The 16,663-nt window shown below is 42.9% G+C and overlaps 1 protein-coding gene across 1 annotated transcript in view; it reads left to right on the top strand.

Moving 5' to 3' along the window:
• Window positions 1–16,663, top strand: part of CC2D2A (coiled-coil and C2 domain containing 2A) — a 132,059-nt gene that overhangs the window by 78,867 nt on the left and 36,529 nt on the right. The window contains exons 17-23 of the mRNA XM_044912779.1: window positions 526–682; window positions 4,718–4,865; window positions 7,465–7,603; window positions 9,756–9,959; window positions 11,666–11,758; window positions 12,665–12,756; window positions 15,883–16,050. Coding sequence (XP_044768714.1) covers window positions 526–682; window positions 4,718–4,865; window positions 7,465–7,603; window positions 9,756–9,959; window positions 11,666–11,758; window positions 12,665–12,756; window positions 15,883–16,050 — 1,001 coding nt within the window. The remainder of the gene's footprint in view (window positions 1–525; window positions 683–4,717; window positions 4,866–7,464; window positions 7,604–9,755; window positions 9,960–11,665; window positions 11,759–12,664; window positions 12,757–15,882; window positions 16,051–16,663) is intronic.

Raw genomic sequence — 16,663 nt, 5'->3', positions numbered from 1 at the left:
AGCCAACAAATTAAATGAGCTCTTGAAGGAAAGAATTTGAAAGATTTACTAAATAGTAGATTTGAACCTGATACTCCAGAGTACTTCTAGGTATGATACTTCTCCTATTGACTTTGAGGTTGGTGTAAATAATAAATCACCTAGTGGCATGCTCATTTTATCTGACCCATTCCATCTGATGGTGTTTCTTTCCGAGATAACATAAACCAGGAAAAAGAGGAATCCCACTCTCCAGATAACCTGTGTATGGGCTTGAAATGAAACAGTTTTGGTAGCCTACTAATTTGATTAACCTCTCTACCCCAGGATAGTAGACCAGACAAGAGGACAGGATGTCAACAACTTGGCTACAAATAGGGTGTAACTTATTGTCCATGGGAACCATAATAACACAACTCAACTTTTCCACTCTGAAATGGATGCTCTGGGCGAGAACAGTGGTCCACATAGATAAGTGGATTAAATATCTGGGAGTGAGCACACTCCTGCTATTTTTCTTTGACTGTTTTTCTTCTTCAATTTCAGGTATATGAAACAATTGGACACAGTGGTACCACTTTGCTAGCGGAAGTGTTTCTGCCTATTCCTGAAACTACCATTGTCACTGGAAGGGCTCCCATTGAAGAAGTGGAGTTTAGCAGTAACCAGCATGTGACACTGGACCACGAGGGAGTTGGAAGTGGTATGGAAAGCTAATTATTATTAGTAGCTCACGATTTTACTGTCAGTTTTGAACATAGCTTTTTTTTTTTTTCATTTTCAAACAACCAGAAAATTATAAAATTGCTTTCAGAAATTCAAATTAAAATGATGAATTGCAATTTTTTGCAGTCTTTTTTTGTATACTGTGGGTGGCCAATAAATTCATATAACTAGGCAAGTATAAAGTAGTTTGACAATGTGGATAAAGACCTTTAAAATGCCTTTAACGTCTTAATTTTTCTTCTAGGAATCTTTTATAAGGAAATAATTTGAAACGAGGACAAAGCTTTGTGCATAAAAAAATGTACATCATGGTATTATTCATAAGGCTGAAAAAATTGAAAAAACTTAAATAATTATAATAGGGATATTATTAATTAATATTATCTCTCTTATTCCCTATAACTGTGATTAGATAGATGACGTACCTTCTCTGTTCACCATGTTTCTTAACTCCATAATATACCTTGCTTTTTCTTTCACTACTGTATTCCGTAAAACTTCTTTAAATCTGTCTTCCAAGTCATGAATTCACTCTTTGGCTGTGTCTAATCACTGAAGCTCATCACTGAGTTTTTCATTTTAATTATTGCATTTTTCACCTCTAGAAATTCTATTTAATTCTTTTCCAATCTGTCTGGTCAGTTCTGATAACGTTTGTCCTTTCCTCTGACTCTCAATCATTTCATTTCTTTTATTCAGTCATTACTTCCTTTATTTTTAAAAACATATTACACGGGCGCCTGGGTGGCTCAGTTGGTTAAGCGACTGCCTTCAGCTCAGGTCGTGATCCTGGAGTCCCGGGATCGAGTCCCGCATCGGGCTCCCTGCTCAGCAGGGAGTCTGCTTCTCCCTCTGACCCTCCTCCCTCTCATGCTCTCTGTCTCTCATTCTCTCTCTCTCAAAATAAATAAATAAAATCTTTAAAAAAAAAAAAAAAAAAAACGTATTACACATACTTTTTAACATTCTGTATCTGATCATTTCAATACCTACCTGCTTATTGGTCTGATTCTGTTGCCCCTTTTCATGGTGTCTTGTTTCCTTATGTGTCTAGTGATTTTCTATTGTGAGCTCGTATCTGGAGATGTATCTGCAAGAATTCTTTGAGGCTCAAATCCAATTGCCAACCTGCAAGTCTGGAGATCTAGGCTTTAGTTCCAGCTCTCACACTGATAAGGTGTGGCACCCTAGTAATTATGTAATCTCTTTGAATATCATTGTCTTCATACACAAAATGAATCTAAAGATACCTACTTTAATGTCTTTTAGGGTTATTTTGAAGATTAAAGTGGACGTTCAATTTGAAGGAAAGATCTTTGAAAAATACAAAGATGCTCTTACAGTGTAATAGTGGTTCTGTTTTGTGCTGCTAATATTAACTGGAACTCCAGGGCATGCAGTCGCTATATTTAGTGCTTGAAAATCTTTTCTTCCTTGAGTTGATTAAACAACCTGCCCCGAGACTTTTTATCATTAATTTCCAATTGGTAGAAGCCAGATAAGTAAGTGAAGCTTATGGTTGCCCAGTAGTTTAAGAGTAGCTGAGGTTTGTTGAGTGGCCACAGTCTTCCAGGCACTAAGTGCTCTGATGTGTGGCTCCTCACTAGGGCATACCCCCACCCTCAGGCACTTGAACTTATTCCTTCTGCCAAAAATGCTCTTTCCCAACATATCTGCATGTCTCATTTCCTCCTTTTCTTCAGGCCTTTATCCAAAAGTCCCCTCTCATGGAGCCTCCTCTGCCACCCCATCTAAAAGTTCAGCCCTTCCCCACCCCCCCCAAATGCACATTTTCTATATATGTTCCCTAATTTATGGTTTCTCCTCCACATTTATCCCTCTCTAACGTACCACATGTTCCTCTTTTTTATTTATTTATTTAGTTTTTATTAACATATAATAACCCTTGTTTCAGGGGTACGGGTCTGTGATTCATCAGTCTTACACAGTTCACAGCACTCACCATAGCACATACCCTCCCCAATGTACATCACCCAGCCACCCCATCCCTCCCACCCCCCTCCACTCCAGCAACCCTCAGTTTGTTTCCAGAGATTAAGAGTCTCCTATGGTTTGTCTCCCTCTCCAGTTTTGTCTTGTTTCATTTTTCCCTCTCTCTCCCTATGATCCTCAGTCTTGTTTCTCAAATTCCTCATATCAGTGAGATCATATGATACTTGTCTTTCTCTGATTGATTTAATTCGCTTAGCATAATACCCTCTAGTTCCATCCACATCATTGCAAAGGCAAGATTTCATTTTTTGATGGCTGCATAATATTCCATTGTATATATATATGCCACTTCTTCTTTATCCATTCATCTGTTGATGGACATCTAGGCTCTTTCCATAGTTTGGCTATTGTGGACATTGCTGCTATAAACATTGGGGTGCATGTGCCCCTTCAGATCACTACATTTGTATCTTTGGGGTAAATACCCAGTAGTGCAATTGCTAGGTCATAGGGTAGCTCTATTTTCAACTTTTTGAGGAACCTCCATACTGTTCCAGAGTGGCTGCACCAGCTTGCATTCCCACCAACTTCTTACCAATTCCTTTTTTAAAATCTTTTTAATTTTCATCTTCACAGTCATATTTCATCCCTTCATTGTATTTACCCTTATTTTTGTGTATATTATAAGTTTTTCTTTCTTTAAAATTTTGGGAGACAATTTCTTCTAACAGACCAAAATACCCCCAAAATCTATTGTGTGGCTCTGTTCTGTTCACCAGACTAATCATATTTTTTTTTTTCCTTTCTTTTCCCCCCAGTTTCAGGTCTCTTCTGATTTGTTTTGTGTATATTTTTCTAGGGTTGTTGTTACCGTTTTAGCATTTTCTTAGCATTTTGTTCTCTCATTCATCTATTCTCCTCTGGACAAAATGACAAGATGGAAAAACTCACCTCAAAAAGAACAAGAGGCAGTACCAACTGCCAGGGACCTAATCAGTACAGACATTAGTAAGATGTTGGAACTAGAATTCAAAATAACAATGATAAAGAGACTAGCTGAGCTTGAAAAAAGCATAGAAGATACTAGAGAATCCCTTTCTGAAGTAAAAGAACTAAAATCTAACCAAGTAGAAATCAAAAAGGCTATTAATGAGGTGCAATAAAAAATGGAGGTTCTAACTGCTAGGATAAATGAGGCAGAAGAGAGAATTAGTGATATAGGAGACCAAATGATGGAGAATAAAGAAGCTGAGAAAAAGATAAACAACTACTGGATCACAAGGGGAGATTAGAGAGATAAGTGATACCATAAAGTGAAACAACATTAGAATAATTGGGATCCCAGAAGAAGAAAGAGGGGGGCAGAAGGTATATTGGAACAAATTATAGCAGAGAACCTCCTTAATCTGGGGAAGGAAACAGGCATCAAAATCCAGGAGGCACAGAGATCCCCCCTCAAAATCAATAAAAATAGGTCAACCCCCCAACATCTAATAGTAAAACTCACACGTTCCTCTTATTTCTCTTATTTATTGCCTGCCTCCCTTGCTGGAATATAAACTCCTTGAGAACAGGGATTCTCATCAGTTCTGCTTCTTTACTGCAATCTGCAGTCCCTAAAATAGTGCCTGGCATGAAGGAGGGACTCAAATGCGTATCTATTGACTGAGTGAATGAATGGAGGTCTTCACTGCCATCTTTTTAGGAGGTACTATTTTTATCCCTATTTTATACATAAAGAAACGAAGGCTCAGAGCAGTTAAGCAATCTGTTTGTGGTCACACAGCTGTTAAGTGGCAGAACCAGAATAGGCACACAGATGTCCCACTCCACAGTGCCTCATTCATTCTGTAAGGTCTACACACTGCTGTCAGAGCTAGAACCAAGCGGCCAATGCTGAGCGTCATTGCCTGAAGAAGTTCAGGGATGCTGATCGGAATTATGTTCCATCCTGCCAGCCCTATAACCCCTCCATCCCATTTGACTGTCTGCTTTCCTACCAGGGCTGGGCTCGCTCCCTTTTCCTCAACAACGTCTGTGTAATCTGGTGTTTCCCTAGGAGTGCCCTTCTCGTTTGAAGCGGACGGTAGTAATCAACTGATTCTAATGACCTCGGGGAAGGTGTCCAACGGTGTGGCTTGGGCCATTGGAGAAAACGGGATCCCTTTAATTCCCCCACTGTCACAGCAGAACATCGGATTTAGAAGGTATTGTGTGTCTAGAATAAATGCATGAGTAATGTCAGCGTTTGCATTCATGACACAGGAGGGGGAAGCTTGCAATATCACATTCTTTCCTTTTATTCTCATGTGCCAGTATTTTCAGGGTCTTTTTATTATTCTTGAGGTAAGAATTAAAATATTAATAGCCTAATAAATATTAGATGTTCAGCAGTGTCAGAAACAGCAAAAAGCACTTCGCCTTATTTAATCTCTCCAGTAACTCTGTGAAGGATTCCTGTCCCCATTTTATAGACGGGGGAAGTACACAGCACGTGTATACGTGGTCCTCAGTGTGAATGAGGATGGTTGTAGAACCTTCTGATTATTATAAAAGTCCCCACGGTCAGATCTCTTCCTTGATTGCTAGCTCCTTAGGTTCCTACCAGAGCAGAAGAAAAAGCACTCTGGACCTCCCCCATTTCCCCCCTAAACTGGTCCCACCTCCTTGTGGCTGGTGCCTGCCCAGGCAGCCTGGACTACGGGAGCCAGGTGGCCTGGGCTCAATTCTTGCTTCTGTCCTGCCCCAACAGATGTGCCTTGAGTTGATCTTTTAACCTTCTAGGCCTCAGGTGCCTCCACTCTAAAACTAAAGGGTTTACCCTGATCATCAAGAAGACACTTTCCAATTCACAGGCTGTCATTTATGACATGTGTGAAAACAGAGTGGGGCTCGTTTTGTTCCCTTTATGTCCTCTCTGCCCCGATTCTGATGCCTGTGTCCCTGGGACAAGCACAGGGAATGCTGCTCTGTGCTTTTGCAGTCAGGAGTCCAGCAGCCACGTCCCGCGGAGGCCTTGGAGTATAAGCATGACAGATGTATCCATTCCACTGAGTTCCGCGCCAGGGATGAAAGCTCCAGCTCCTCAGGAGAGGGGGTCAAGCCCAGCGCGAGTAACGAGAAATGCGGTGCTACTAACGAAGCCCCAACTCACTGTTGCCAACAACCCCGGGCCTCCTGGCAACTCAGGCGTGTCCAAAGTTGGTGCTTAAATCATTTGTGCATTTAAGTCCCCAGTTGTGTGGGGAGCGAGGCACGAGGCAGATCTGGCCTGGATCCTGGGACTCTAGGGATGGGCGCCACATCATACTTCATTTTGTCTGTTTGTTTTATTGAGATGGAACTGACACAGAACATCGTGTAAGTTTAAGGTGTACACCATAATGATTTGATTAATGTATATATTGTGGAATAATCACCCAAATAAGTCTACTTTATATCCATCACCACACATAGTGACAAATTTTGTTTTCCTTGCCATGAGAACTTTTCAGATCTACTCTCTCAGGACCTTTAAAATGTAAAATACAGTATTGTTAACTGTGATCGCCATGCTGTACATTAGATCTCCCAGACTTATTTATCGTATGACTGGAACTTTGGACCTTTTGACCTCCTTCACCCATCCCCCTCCCTAACCCCACCTCTGGCAACCACCAATCTGTTCTCTGTTTCTACAAGTTTTGTTTTTTTAAAATTCCATATATAAGTGAAATCCTACAATATCTGCCTTGCTCTGTGTGACTGCTTTCACTTAGCATAATGCCCTCACGCTCCATCCATGTTGTTGCAAATGGCAGGATGCCTCCTTTTTTACGGCTGGGTAATATTCTATTATGTATACATGCCACATTTTCTTTATCCCTTCTTCCACGGATGGACAGTTAAGTTGTTTCCATGTCTTGGCTATTATAAATAATGCTGTAATAAACATGGGGGTGCAGGTACCTCTTCAGGGTAGTGATTTTGTGTCCTTCAGATATATACCCGGAAGTGGAATTACTGAATCATACAGCAGTTCTACTTTTAATTTCTTGAGGAACCTCCAGTGTTTGCACCAATTTACATTCCTGCCAACAGTGCACGAGGTTCCCTTTTCTCCACATCCTCACCAACACTTGGTATCTCGTGTCTTTTTGATGATGGCCATTCTAACAAGTGTGAGGTGATATCTCACTGTCAGTTTGATTTGTGTCTCCCTGGTGGGGAGTGATGTTGAGCACCTTTTCATGTCCCCACTGGCCATCTGTATGTCTTCTTTGGAAAAATGTCTCTTGTGGTCCTCTGCCCATTTTTTTTTTTTAAGATTTTATTTATTTATTTGAGAGAGAGAGAATGAGAGAGAGAGCACGCGGTGGGGAGGGTCAGAGGGAGAAGCAGACTCCTCGCTGAGCAAGGAGCCTGATGCGGGACTCGATCCCGGGACTCCAGGATCATGACCTGAGCCAAAGGCAGTCGCTTAACCAACTGAGCCACCCAGGCGCCCAGCTCTGCCCATTTTTTAATTAGATTTTGTGTTATTGCTATTGAGCTATGATTCCCTGTATATTTTAAACCTTAACTCCTTATCAGACTTGTGGATTGCAAGTATTTTCTCCCCCCCAATCACCCTTCTCTATTATCCCTATAACATACTTAATAGCAGTCATCAAGTAAAGAAAAATGGCACAACTCCTTTCTTATCATCAGATTTTCTCACATAGAAAGCAAGAGCCTCCTTAAGCAGTGCTGTTCCTGGGATTTTGTGGGCCTAAGGCAAACTGCCCTGTGAACACATCCATCTCATGGCATTCACTTTTCTTCCAGTGCTTTGAAGAGGGCAGATGCCATCTCATCTATTGGCACATCCGGACTGACAGACTTGAAAAAGTTGGCCAAGTGGGCGGCGGAGTCCAAGCTCGACCCGAACGACCCCAACAATGCCCCTTTGATGCAGCTAATCTCGGTAATGTGGCAGGAGAACTGTGTGCACACCCCCATTTCTCGAGTTGGAGTGATCATAATAGAAATGGCTCAGCCCTTCACACACATTTTCTTTCACACGGTATTCTCCAGTGCGATAGCGTTTAAGAACATGAGGGCTGGGTTGAACGACTGGTTTAAGGTCAGGCTCTGCCCCTGTCTGGCTCATGCTTTCTAGGCACTCTGACGCCATCACAGTGTGTCCATGAGGACATGCACTGCTGCATTTCCACACTTAGCTGGGCACTCAATCGGTGTGCAATCAATAATAGTTGTTACTGTGGTGGTGGTGTTACTCTTGTCTCTAACTTCTGCAAAACCCTAAAGAGAGGTCTTACTTGGCCCCTCCTATGGAGAGGAACCTGCGTGCAGCCGCTCAGAGTCATTGCTCGAGCTCACACGACTGGTGAGGACTCAGGTCCAAGTCGATCTGATTTCAGAGCACGTGCTCGGTCCATCACACCTGGAACGGCTGGTAGGAGTGTTTTCAGAAATGGTGGTTATGTTTGTTTTCCTGTTTGATGGTTAATTAGATTATCATTTAGGTTTCATTTAAGTATGTCTGAGATAAATTGCTTTTGCCTGTCATAACATTCAAAATTCTTTCTTCAGTGAATTTATAAATAAAATGGAACATTAGTCAGTAAATGATTTCTCTTGGTGGCAAATACAATTGTTTTTACACCCAAGTTCATAATTCCCACAAAAACATAATAAACAAGTAGATGATCCGGAAAGTGACCACGACAACACATTCTGTGATCAAGTTCATTCGTGTGAGTTCATCAGCAGGGGAACTGTAACCAGAATAACATGTTCATTTCTGTCCTTAAATTTCTAAGATAAGTCTCAAAGCAAGCTTTGGTTTATTTTTATTTTTATCTTTATAAGCTCTCCTTCCAACATGATACTTCTTAGTGTGACTAAAAAAAATATTGGAAAGAATAGGCCATATTACCTAGAGCATAGTCTATTCCATGTAGAATTTTCAAATCATATTTCGATTACTATCTTTTTTTTTTTTAAGATTTTATTTATTTATTTTTGCAAGAGAGAGCAAGCGAGCATGAGTGGGGAGGAGAGACATAGGGAGAAATAGGAAGCTGAGCAGGGAGCCCGATGCGGGGCTCGATCCCAGGACCCCGGGATCATGACCTGAGCTGAAGGCAGATGCTTAACGACTGAGCCACCCAGGCGCCCTCAATTACTATCTTTAAGTCAGTGGTAATATAATACAAGTGTCACCTCCATGTTTTTCTTTTAAACTATTTGTCTTCCCATAGAAGGACAGAACACAGGGATGCCTTCCTGACTAGTCTCTTTTTAATGGATTTTCACAGCAGGATCACCTTTCCCAGTGCAAAGCCCCAGCAAATCTCTGCTCCCTGGCTTTCCTTCTGCGAGGAGGAGGGTGCCACTGACCAAGCCCCCAGCAGAGGGGCAAGCAGACACCTGGGCAGAGTGCAGCCCACCTGCTCAGCCTCTCAGTGGTACCCTGAAACCATCCTTTCAGTGCCAGTGTAGGGAGGTTGGCGCTCAGAACGATCTCTGGCTCTCTCTACCCACTGACCAAGGCCATGAGGTGCTGTTCAGAGACAGAAGAGCATGGCCCTGGAGCCAGGGAAGCCGATCAGCTGATTCTGGGACCTGATCTACATGTGTGCATAAATATATTTTTTTAATATTTCAAAATATTTTGTTAAATATATTTTTAAAGTTATATTAAGTTATTTTTAAGTATTTTGATATGCAATATATCTTAAATATATTTTAAATACATATATTAGATTTCACATACACTGTGTATATAAGAATCCCATCTCTAATAGGCACCTACTAATACACTGATACAAATCTCTCACTTTTCAGGCTGTAGATTTGCATAACACCTATGAGGGAAGCAGGCATGCCAAAAAATGAAAATGATTTGCAGTACTTTTTATAGCTAGTACAGGAATAGAATAGCATCTGCCTTATTACTGTTATATTTTAGCGCATTTTGTCCTTCAATGAAATGTGGGATGTTTCAAGTCTCAGTCCACAACTACTCAGCTTCCATTCCCAAAAGCTCCGTGCTGGGTTTCTTCAGATGCAATCCGCCTGCCATCTAAAGTTGTATCTCTTGTTTTCTGTAGGTTGCTACCAGCGGTGAATCCTATGTCCCTGATTTCTTTCGCCTGGAACAGCTGCAGCAAGAATTTAACTTTGTTTCAGATGAGGAATTGAATAGATCCAAACGATTCAAGCTTCTTTGTCTTAGAAGCCAAGAGGTGCCAGAATTCCGAAATTATAAGCAAATTCCAGCATATGACCGAGAAATTATGGAAAAAGTATTCCAGGTAAGAAATTGCCATGGAGGAGTTAATACCATAATAAAATATCGCCGTACCATTCGGTATACTATTATGTGTGTGTTTTCTTGCTGTCATGTTCTCAGTAGCCATAGTGGTTTCTCGTTTATAACACTTAACCTTTCCATTATTTTTCTTAAACTTATGTTTAAATAATCTCTTTGCCCAATATGACGTATAAACTAAGAAAAATTAGGGTTGAAAAGTATCTTAAGTGTTACTATGGGAAATTATCCTGCCACGCTGTTCCTGTCAGGAATTCAGTGCCAGTTTAACCCATTAAGTATTTACCAAGCACAACGCTTGGTTAAGCGCTGAGGGGAGCTCCTGGGGTCTCAGTCGCCCTGGGTGGGCAGGGCCCACAGGAGGAGGGGGCCCGCAGGTGGGGAGCCTTTGAGGAGCTACAGGCAATAGGGGTGTGTTTTGGGGGGGGCAGGGACAGCAGGCCAGTGAAAGCCAGACAGGCAAGTTAGTGTTTGATGAGGTAAATGAAGAGCCATTAGAAATTGATACCAGTATGATTTTTTTATGCAGAAAGTGTGGAAACTGTTGGACAATATTTTTGGTTACTTGGTTCTTCTTTGTATTAGTTTGGATTTGTGATGGTGAGTGATAAAAAGCCAATTTAAGCTACTTCAGGCACTAAGGAGAGTTTATTGGATGATGAAATGCCAAAATAGGGTTAAATATCTAAAGAGGCATGAATGGCGGGAGTTCATCTGTGCCTCAATGACCCCTGGATCCAGAACCTAAACACTGCCAGGACTTTTCTCCATCTTGTCCCAAGTTTAAAAATCTTGGGAACAGCTACAGGGGCACCTGGGTGGCTCGGTCGGTTGAGCATCTGGGTCTTGATTTCGGCTCAGGTCATGATCTCAGGGTCCGGGGATCCGGCCGGAGTTGGGTTGTGCTGAGCAGGGAGTCTGCTTGAGAATTCTCTCCTTCTTCTTCCCCTTCCCCCCGCCCCCACACTCTCAGGCATACTCTCTCTCTAAAATAAATAAATAAATCTAAAAAAAAAAAAGGAAGAAAGAGAGAGAGAGAGAAAAAGAGAAAGAAAAAAAGAAATCTTGGGAACAGATTGCTTGAGTTTCCCAGGCTGGGTTAGGAGACACCCGGGGTATTCAGCTGTGACCAGCAAAGGACTGAAGCAGAACATGGCAGCTTCCTGGGCCCACGGGGGATTTTACCGATAGAGAGAGCAAAGTCAGCAGCCTAAGAAGACAAAGCTCACGCACCCTCTACTCTCCTCCAAGTAGGTGACCCACATCAGCTGCGGCCAGATGCTATTTACTATTTTTGTAATTGCTCCACTTAAAATAGAAAAGACAAAAATGTGAGCAGAGGCTTTGGCTGAGTTGCTTGGGTGAGCTTAGCATCTTGAACTATAGTGAGTCTCTCTGTTATCTCTGTGGCCTCTTTCTTCCTGCATAAAGAGCTTAAGTTGTAATTGCTCTACAGAATTATCTTCTACTTATAAGCCAGTTCAACCAACTGGTTCCAAAACCTGCATACTGCATCGAAGATCAATCTTGGACCAAAAATGAAGGGGAAGGTGGAAGAAATATTTAGAACCATAATTTATTACTTAAACCACATGTGACAAATTCTCTAATCTCAAGATAAATTCTCTAGTCTCGCATGGGGGAGTACCAGTAATTTACAGTCATAAAATTATTCCTTTTTAATTTTAGGACTATGAGAAACGTTTACGAGACAGAAGTGTAATTGAAACCAAGGACCACATAGATACCCATAGGGCCATAGTCGCCAAATACCTCCAGCAGGTAAGGAAAACCATTTTACAGAGTCCTCAGAGGGGGAAATAACCAGCACCCTCACACTGGGGGGAGGGTGGTGCCTATTCTTCGAAGTCCTCTATGGGATACTTAAACGTCACTTAACCTCTCCAGACTTATTTGCTCATAATTACAGATATGAAATTAACAGCTGTCTTCATCTTTTGAACATATGGAACACTAGGGTGTATCTCAGTATATTATCAGTGGTTATCTTGAGGGGGGCATGGTTACAAGGGACACAATTTCTAAGTCGTGATTTTTCTCATATTTGAATGTTTGCATCATATCACCTTTGTAATGAAAAAATTTTATAAACTACACACTAACTGCCCTGATGCATGAAAAACTTGAAATATCCTTTTGCCCTTCCTTCTTTTAATAAATTTAACTTGTAGGAAATGCTATAGTCACTAGAGTACATTTTTCCCACCCAAATGATCTACCCTGGGGGCTCCTTATAAAAAAAAAAACAACAACAATTTATGACATTTAAGAGGTCCTCTATTCAAGGAATAATTGGAAAATAAGTCAGTCTGAATAGAGGAAGAAGTTAAGAATCTGAAATCTGTGCGCTTCAAGATTGGTCCTATTTTTGCCAATTGTTCATTCATTCAGCAAAATTTCACTATCATCCACCAGGAACCTTCCCAGGACGCACGAATATAGCAGTGAACGAAACAGAACCCCCTCTGCCTTAGGGAGCTTACATTAGTGAGCAAAGCGGGTTGATTTCTATAGGAAGAGGTCAGCACCAGGGAGAAAAGTGCAGGTGCGCTAGGTGGATGCACTGAGGTGTCACCTGGCAAGGTGAAAACTCGAAGGAGTCAAGGGAATGAGCTGTGAAGTCTATGTACCAGGGAGATTTTAAATAAAACACTTGTCTGTCCTCAGGTTAGAGAATCAGTGATACATCGTTTCCTGATTGCAAAACACCATTTTCTTCTTTCGGACTTGATCGTAGAAGAAGAAGTTCCCAATATCAGGTAAAAGCAAACAAATCTTTTGTTTTTTATAAATATTCTTTTTATTGTATTATGTTAAAATTTTCACGTAAATAAAAGATGTTTATCCTTGTATGGTCCGCATTTGAGCCCCCAGTAATGCTGGGAACTGGCAAAACCTGATTAACACCTCATGGTTACATTAGTTGGGGGTTTTGTTGAACAAGTCACACGAGATGCTCTCTATCACACCCAGTACACACCATCTCATCTCCCACTGTGCCCAAGTCAGCTCCACAGGCCTTTGCCGGTTCCCCGCTGCAATCAGATTAAGTCTGACAGCATTTCCCTCCTGCTTTCTACCTCCCCCTTCCAGTCTGTCCCTCACTCCCCCACACACACGGGGCAGAGGGGGTGGCTCAGAATAAGCATTGGGGCTCCAGGGGGTGGGGGGAGGCTGAGAGCTGCTGTGTGGTTGGTGAGGGGGCAGAGGGAGTAGGGAAAATGGATATTTACATAGAAGTTGGGATTCAATTGCATTTGCTTGATTGTCTCCCTGTTACTTAGAATAATCCAATAATTATCTCAACTCAAAGTGGAGGCATAAAAGATGAAAAATAACTTTCATATTGGTGGTCCCGTGCAGTGCATTGACTTCCCGACCTGTTCTGTGATTAAATCTCTTGGTCTCCTAAAAAGTTTATTTCCTATGCATGTACTTTCTCTCCACCACCAAGTTGGGAAGGAGACAAAAAAATGTCTATCCATGGCAACCCCTTTCTTTGGCTTGGCCTCCATCCATACCCAGGAGGGAGGCTGCACCCACAGACACTCGTGCAAACCTCCCTCTTTATCCCAGGCCCAGAGTCCAGTCACTGAATGTATTTTTTCAGTCATGAAAATTATACTTTAGAATAGATGGTGATTTTTCATGCTGTTTTTCCATTTCTTTTCTTTCTTTTTCTTTTTCTGCTTTACTTTCTGCATTAAGTTCTGAAGGCTCAGGGTATGTTCTTTCTTCTTTTAATTTTGGTTTGTTCTTAGCATTAAACTAAGATGTTTCTATATTTAATGGTCCCAACCACCAAGATGTTTCCATGCTGACTGCTAGCAGGGCGGCAGTCTCCTGAGAAGAGCCACCTCTGGGGGAGGGGGGGAATTTTGACAAAGAGAAGGGATGTGCCATGTTAGGACCCTCTGGCAAAGGTGTCTCTCAGAGGTCCCCAAGTTTGGGTTAGGTGGGTGTCCTGGCAGAGTGATTAATAAGATGGGCTTAATTTACAACAACATGAACCTTGAGGGCATTATGCTAAGTGAGATAAATCAGACAGAGAAAGACAAATACTGTATGATCTCACTTATATGTGGAATCTAAAAAAGCCAAACTCGTAAAAACAGAGTAGAATGGTGGTTACCAGTGGCCAGGGGGTGGGAAAATCAGGGAGATGTTGTTTGAGGATACAAACTTGCAACTAGTGATTAAATAAGTTCTGGAGATCTCAGGCGTAGCAGAGTTAATACAGTCAATACTGATCATAAACTTCAAAGTTACTAAGCGCCTTGATCTTAATTGTTCTCCCCCCCCCCCCAAAAAAGATAATTCTGTGAAGTTAAGAGGTGTTGGCTATCACCTCACTGGCAGCCATACTCCAATATGTAAATGTATCAGACCAACACACTGTACGTCTTAAATTTACACAGTTATATGACAATTACATCTCAATAAAAATAAACTAAAAATAGTAAAATGCAGATAACGAGTCACACACAGAAAAAAGAGATTTGCAATGTCACTCTCCTCACAGTCTTTTTTTGGGGGGGGGAAGATAGTTATTTTTCATAACTTTCCATTATATTAATATGTAATGGGCCTGCTCTTGTTTTAAGGGAGTTAAAAATAAATATATGTCAGTATTTTCAAAAGAGGAAGAAGCTGGCTATTTAGTCAGAGTGAGCCGAGTTGGAGCCCCAGCTCCCTCTTACTGAGGAGCCTTCAGCAAATCCTGTCACCTCCCAGTTTCTTCATGTGAAAAATGGGGTAAATGTTGCCCTTGTCAGGATTTGAAATGGTCTCTGTAAGGCACCCAGCACTCTGCTTGATCCATAGAAGACCTGCAGGGGAGCAAGCGGAAGCCCGTCGGGGGCCGTAGCCTCCCCAGCCAGCATATGGCCCTCGGAAGAAGGCCGCTCGGCTCTGTCCCGTGCCGTCTGGCCCCATGGCGTCAACCTGCAGATCCAGACTCACGTCTGTGCCTCTGTTCAGTCTCTGGGCTGGACTTTAATGATCTGCTTCGTGGCCCTTTCTCCCGCCATGACTCACTGCCCGTGCTCCCATCCTCTTGGAAGTGTTTACGGGATTTCACCTCAGTGAGAGGGAGAGTGGAGAGGGATCCTCCTGGCCCACCCCTTCCTCCTGCAGAATCACTGCCATCATGCCAGCCTCATCTTTCCAACAGCTGCCATTTTAGGGCATCCACCCAGTGCTAGACCAGTGCCAGGGTGCTTTGCACACCCCCCTCCCTTTATCCTCTTCATCACCCCAAGAGGTAGGTATGATCATCCCCATTTTACAGATGATGAAACAGAGACAAAGAGGTGAGATAATGTGCCCAAGGTCAAAGAGCTGAGCCAGGAGTCCCACGGCTTTGTCTAACTCCAGAGGCCGAGGTACCCCCAGAAATGCCCAAGAAGGCTGTGAATGGAGCAGGTTAATGTGTGCTCCAGCGCTCAGGAGAGGGAGCGCCCCTTCTAGCTGGTGTGGCTGGGGCCCTGGGGAAGGGAGACACCGGCCCTGAAGGGGCAGACGAGGAGGAAGTGGGGAGGGCACCCATGCACAGGACTGGCCTGGCCGAGCAAAGGCCGAGAGCAGGCAGAGCACCCTCACATTTGAGGGATGAGCAGGCAGAGCACAAGGCGGCGGGAAGCAAGAGGGGCCCAAGCACACTTTTCTTCCTCTGATCAGTAGCAACTAAAATCAGTGTAAGGATCCACACCAGAGGATCTCCCCAATCTCGGGAGAATTTCTTTGACGATTTCCATCCTCCTTAAAAAGACAAGAGTTTTTCAGGGGCCTTTGAGGGCCCCTTGGGGAAGAGTTTGGGAAATTGTCTCACAGCTTTCCAGACCTTTCCTTTCCTCAGAGTCCTAATCCTGTTCTGTAATCATTAGCATTCTGGGGCTAAGCCTTTTCAAGCTGGCAGAACAAAAGCGACCACTAAGGCCAAGGAGAAAAGGTCGGAAGAAGGTGACAGCCCAAAACCTGTCTGATGGAGACATAAAGGTGCTGGTGAACATCATCCGGGCTTATGACATTCCCGTGAGGAAGCCCACAGCAAGGTGAGAGCCCTCCAGATGGCCCTGGGATGGAGAGTACAGGGTCCCAGCCAAGTGGTTCACTTCTTTATAGCATGTCCACCCCCACATTGAACGTAGTGGTTGATCATGAGGGCTAGGAGTGAGGGGCGGTCTTACTGAAGCCAAAACACTATTGGTTGCAAGTAATAGAACCAACTCAGTCAATTTAGGCTAAAGAGGGGGTTCATTGGGAATATCTCAGAGAACTCAGGTTGAGAGGTACAGCTGAACTACATGGTGGACAGTGGATGGTAAAAGATTGAGATGGTTCTTCTGAGGCCCATTGTCTCTCTTGCTTGCTTCCCTCGGTGGGTCTGCTTCATCTCCATGTGAAGGAAGTGGTTCTTTCAGCCACGGTACCATCCATCAAATATCATCTTCTCAGGAGAAAAGCTGAAGGTCCTACCTTGGGTCAGGTGTTGATCCCTGGTCTAATCACCTACAGCCAGAGAGGCAGGGTCCCCAGGCCCTTGCCTGAAGGTGGGGAACGGTTCTCGGAGAAGTGGGTGTGAGCTAGGCAGATCCCCGAAAGGTGTATGTCCTAGGTTCTAAACACACATACTATGAGCATAAAAATGTGACTTCCCTTTTATCT

This window comes from Neomonachus schauinslandi, chromosome 2 (assembly GCF_002201575.2).
Source record: "Neomonachus schauinslandi chromosome 2, ASM220157v2, whole genome shotgun sequence".
NCBI classification, from domain to species: domain Eukaryota; kingdom Metazoa; phylum Chordata; class Mammalia; order Carnivora; family Phocidae; genus Neomonachus; species Neomonachus schauinslandi.
This window is presented reverse-complemented; position numbering and strand designations above follow the sequence as displayed.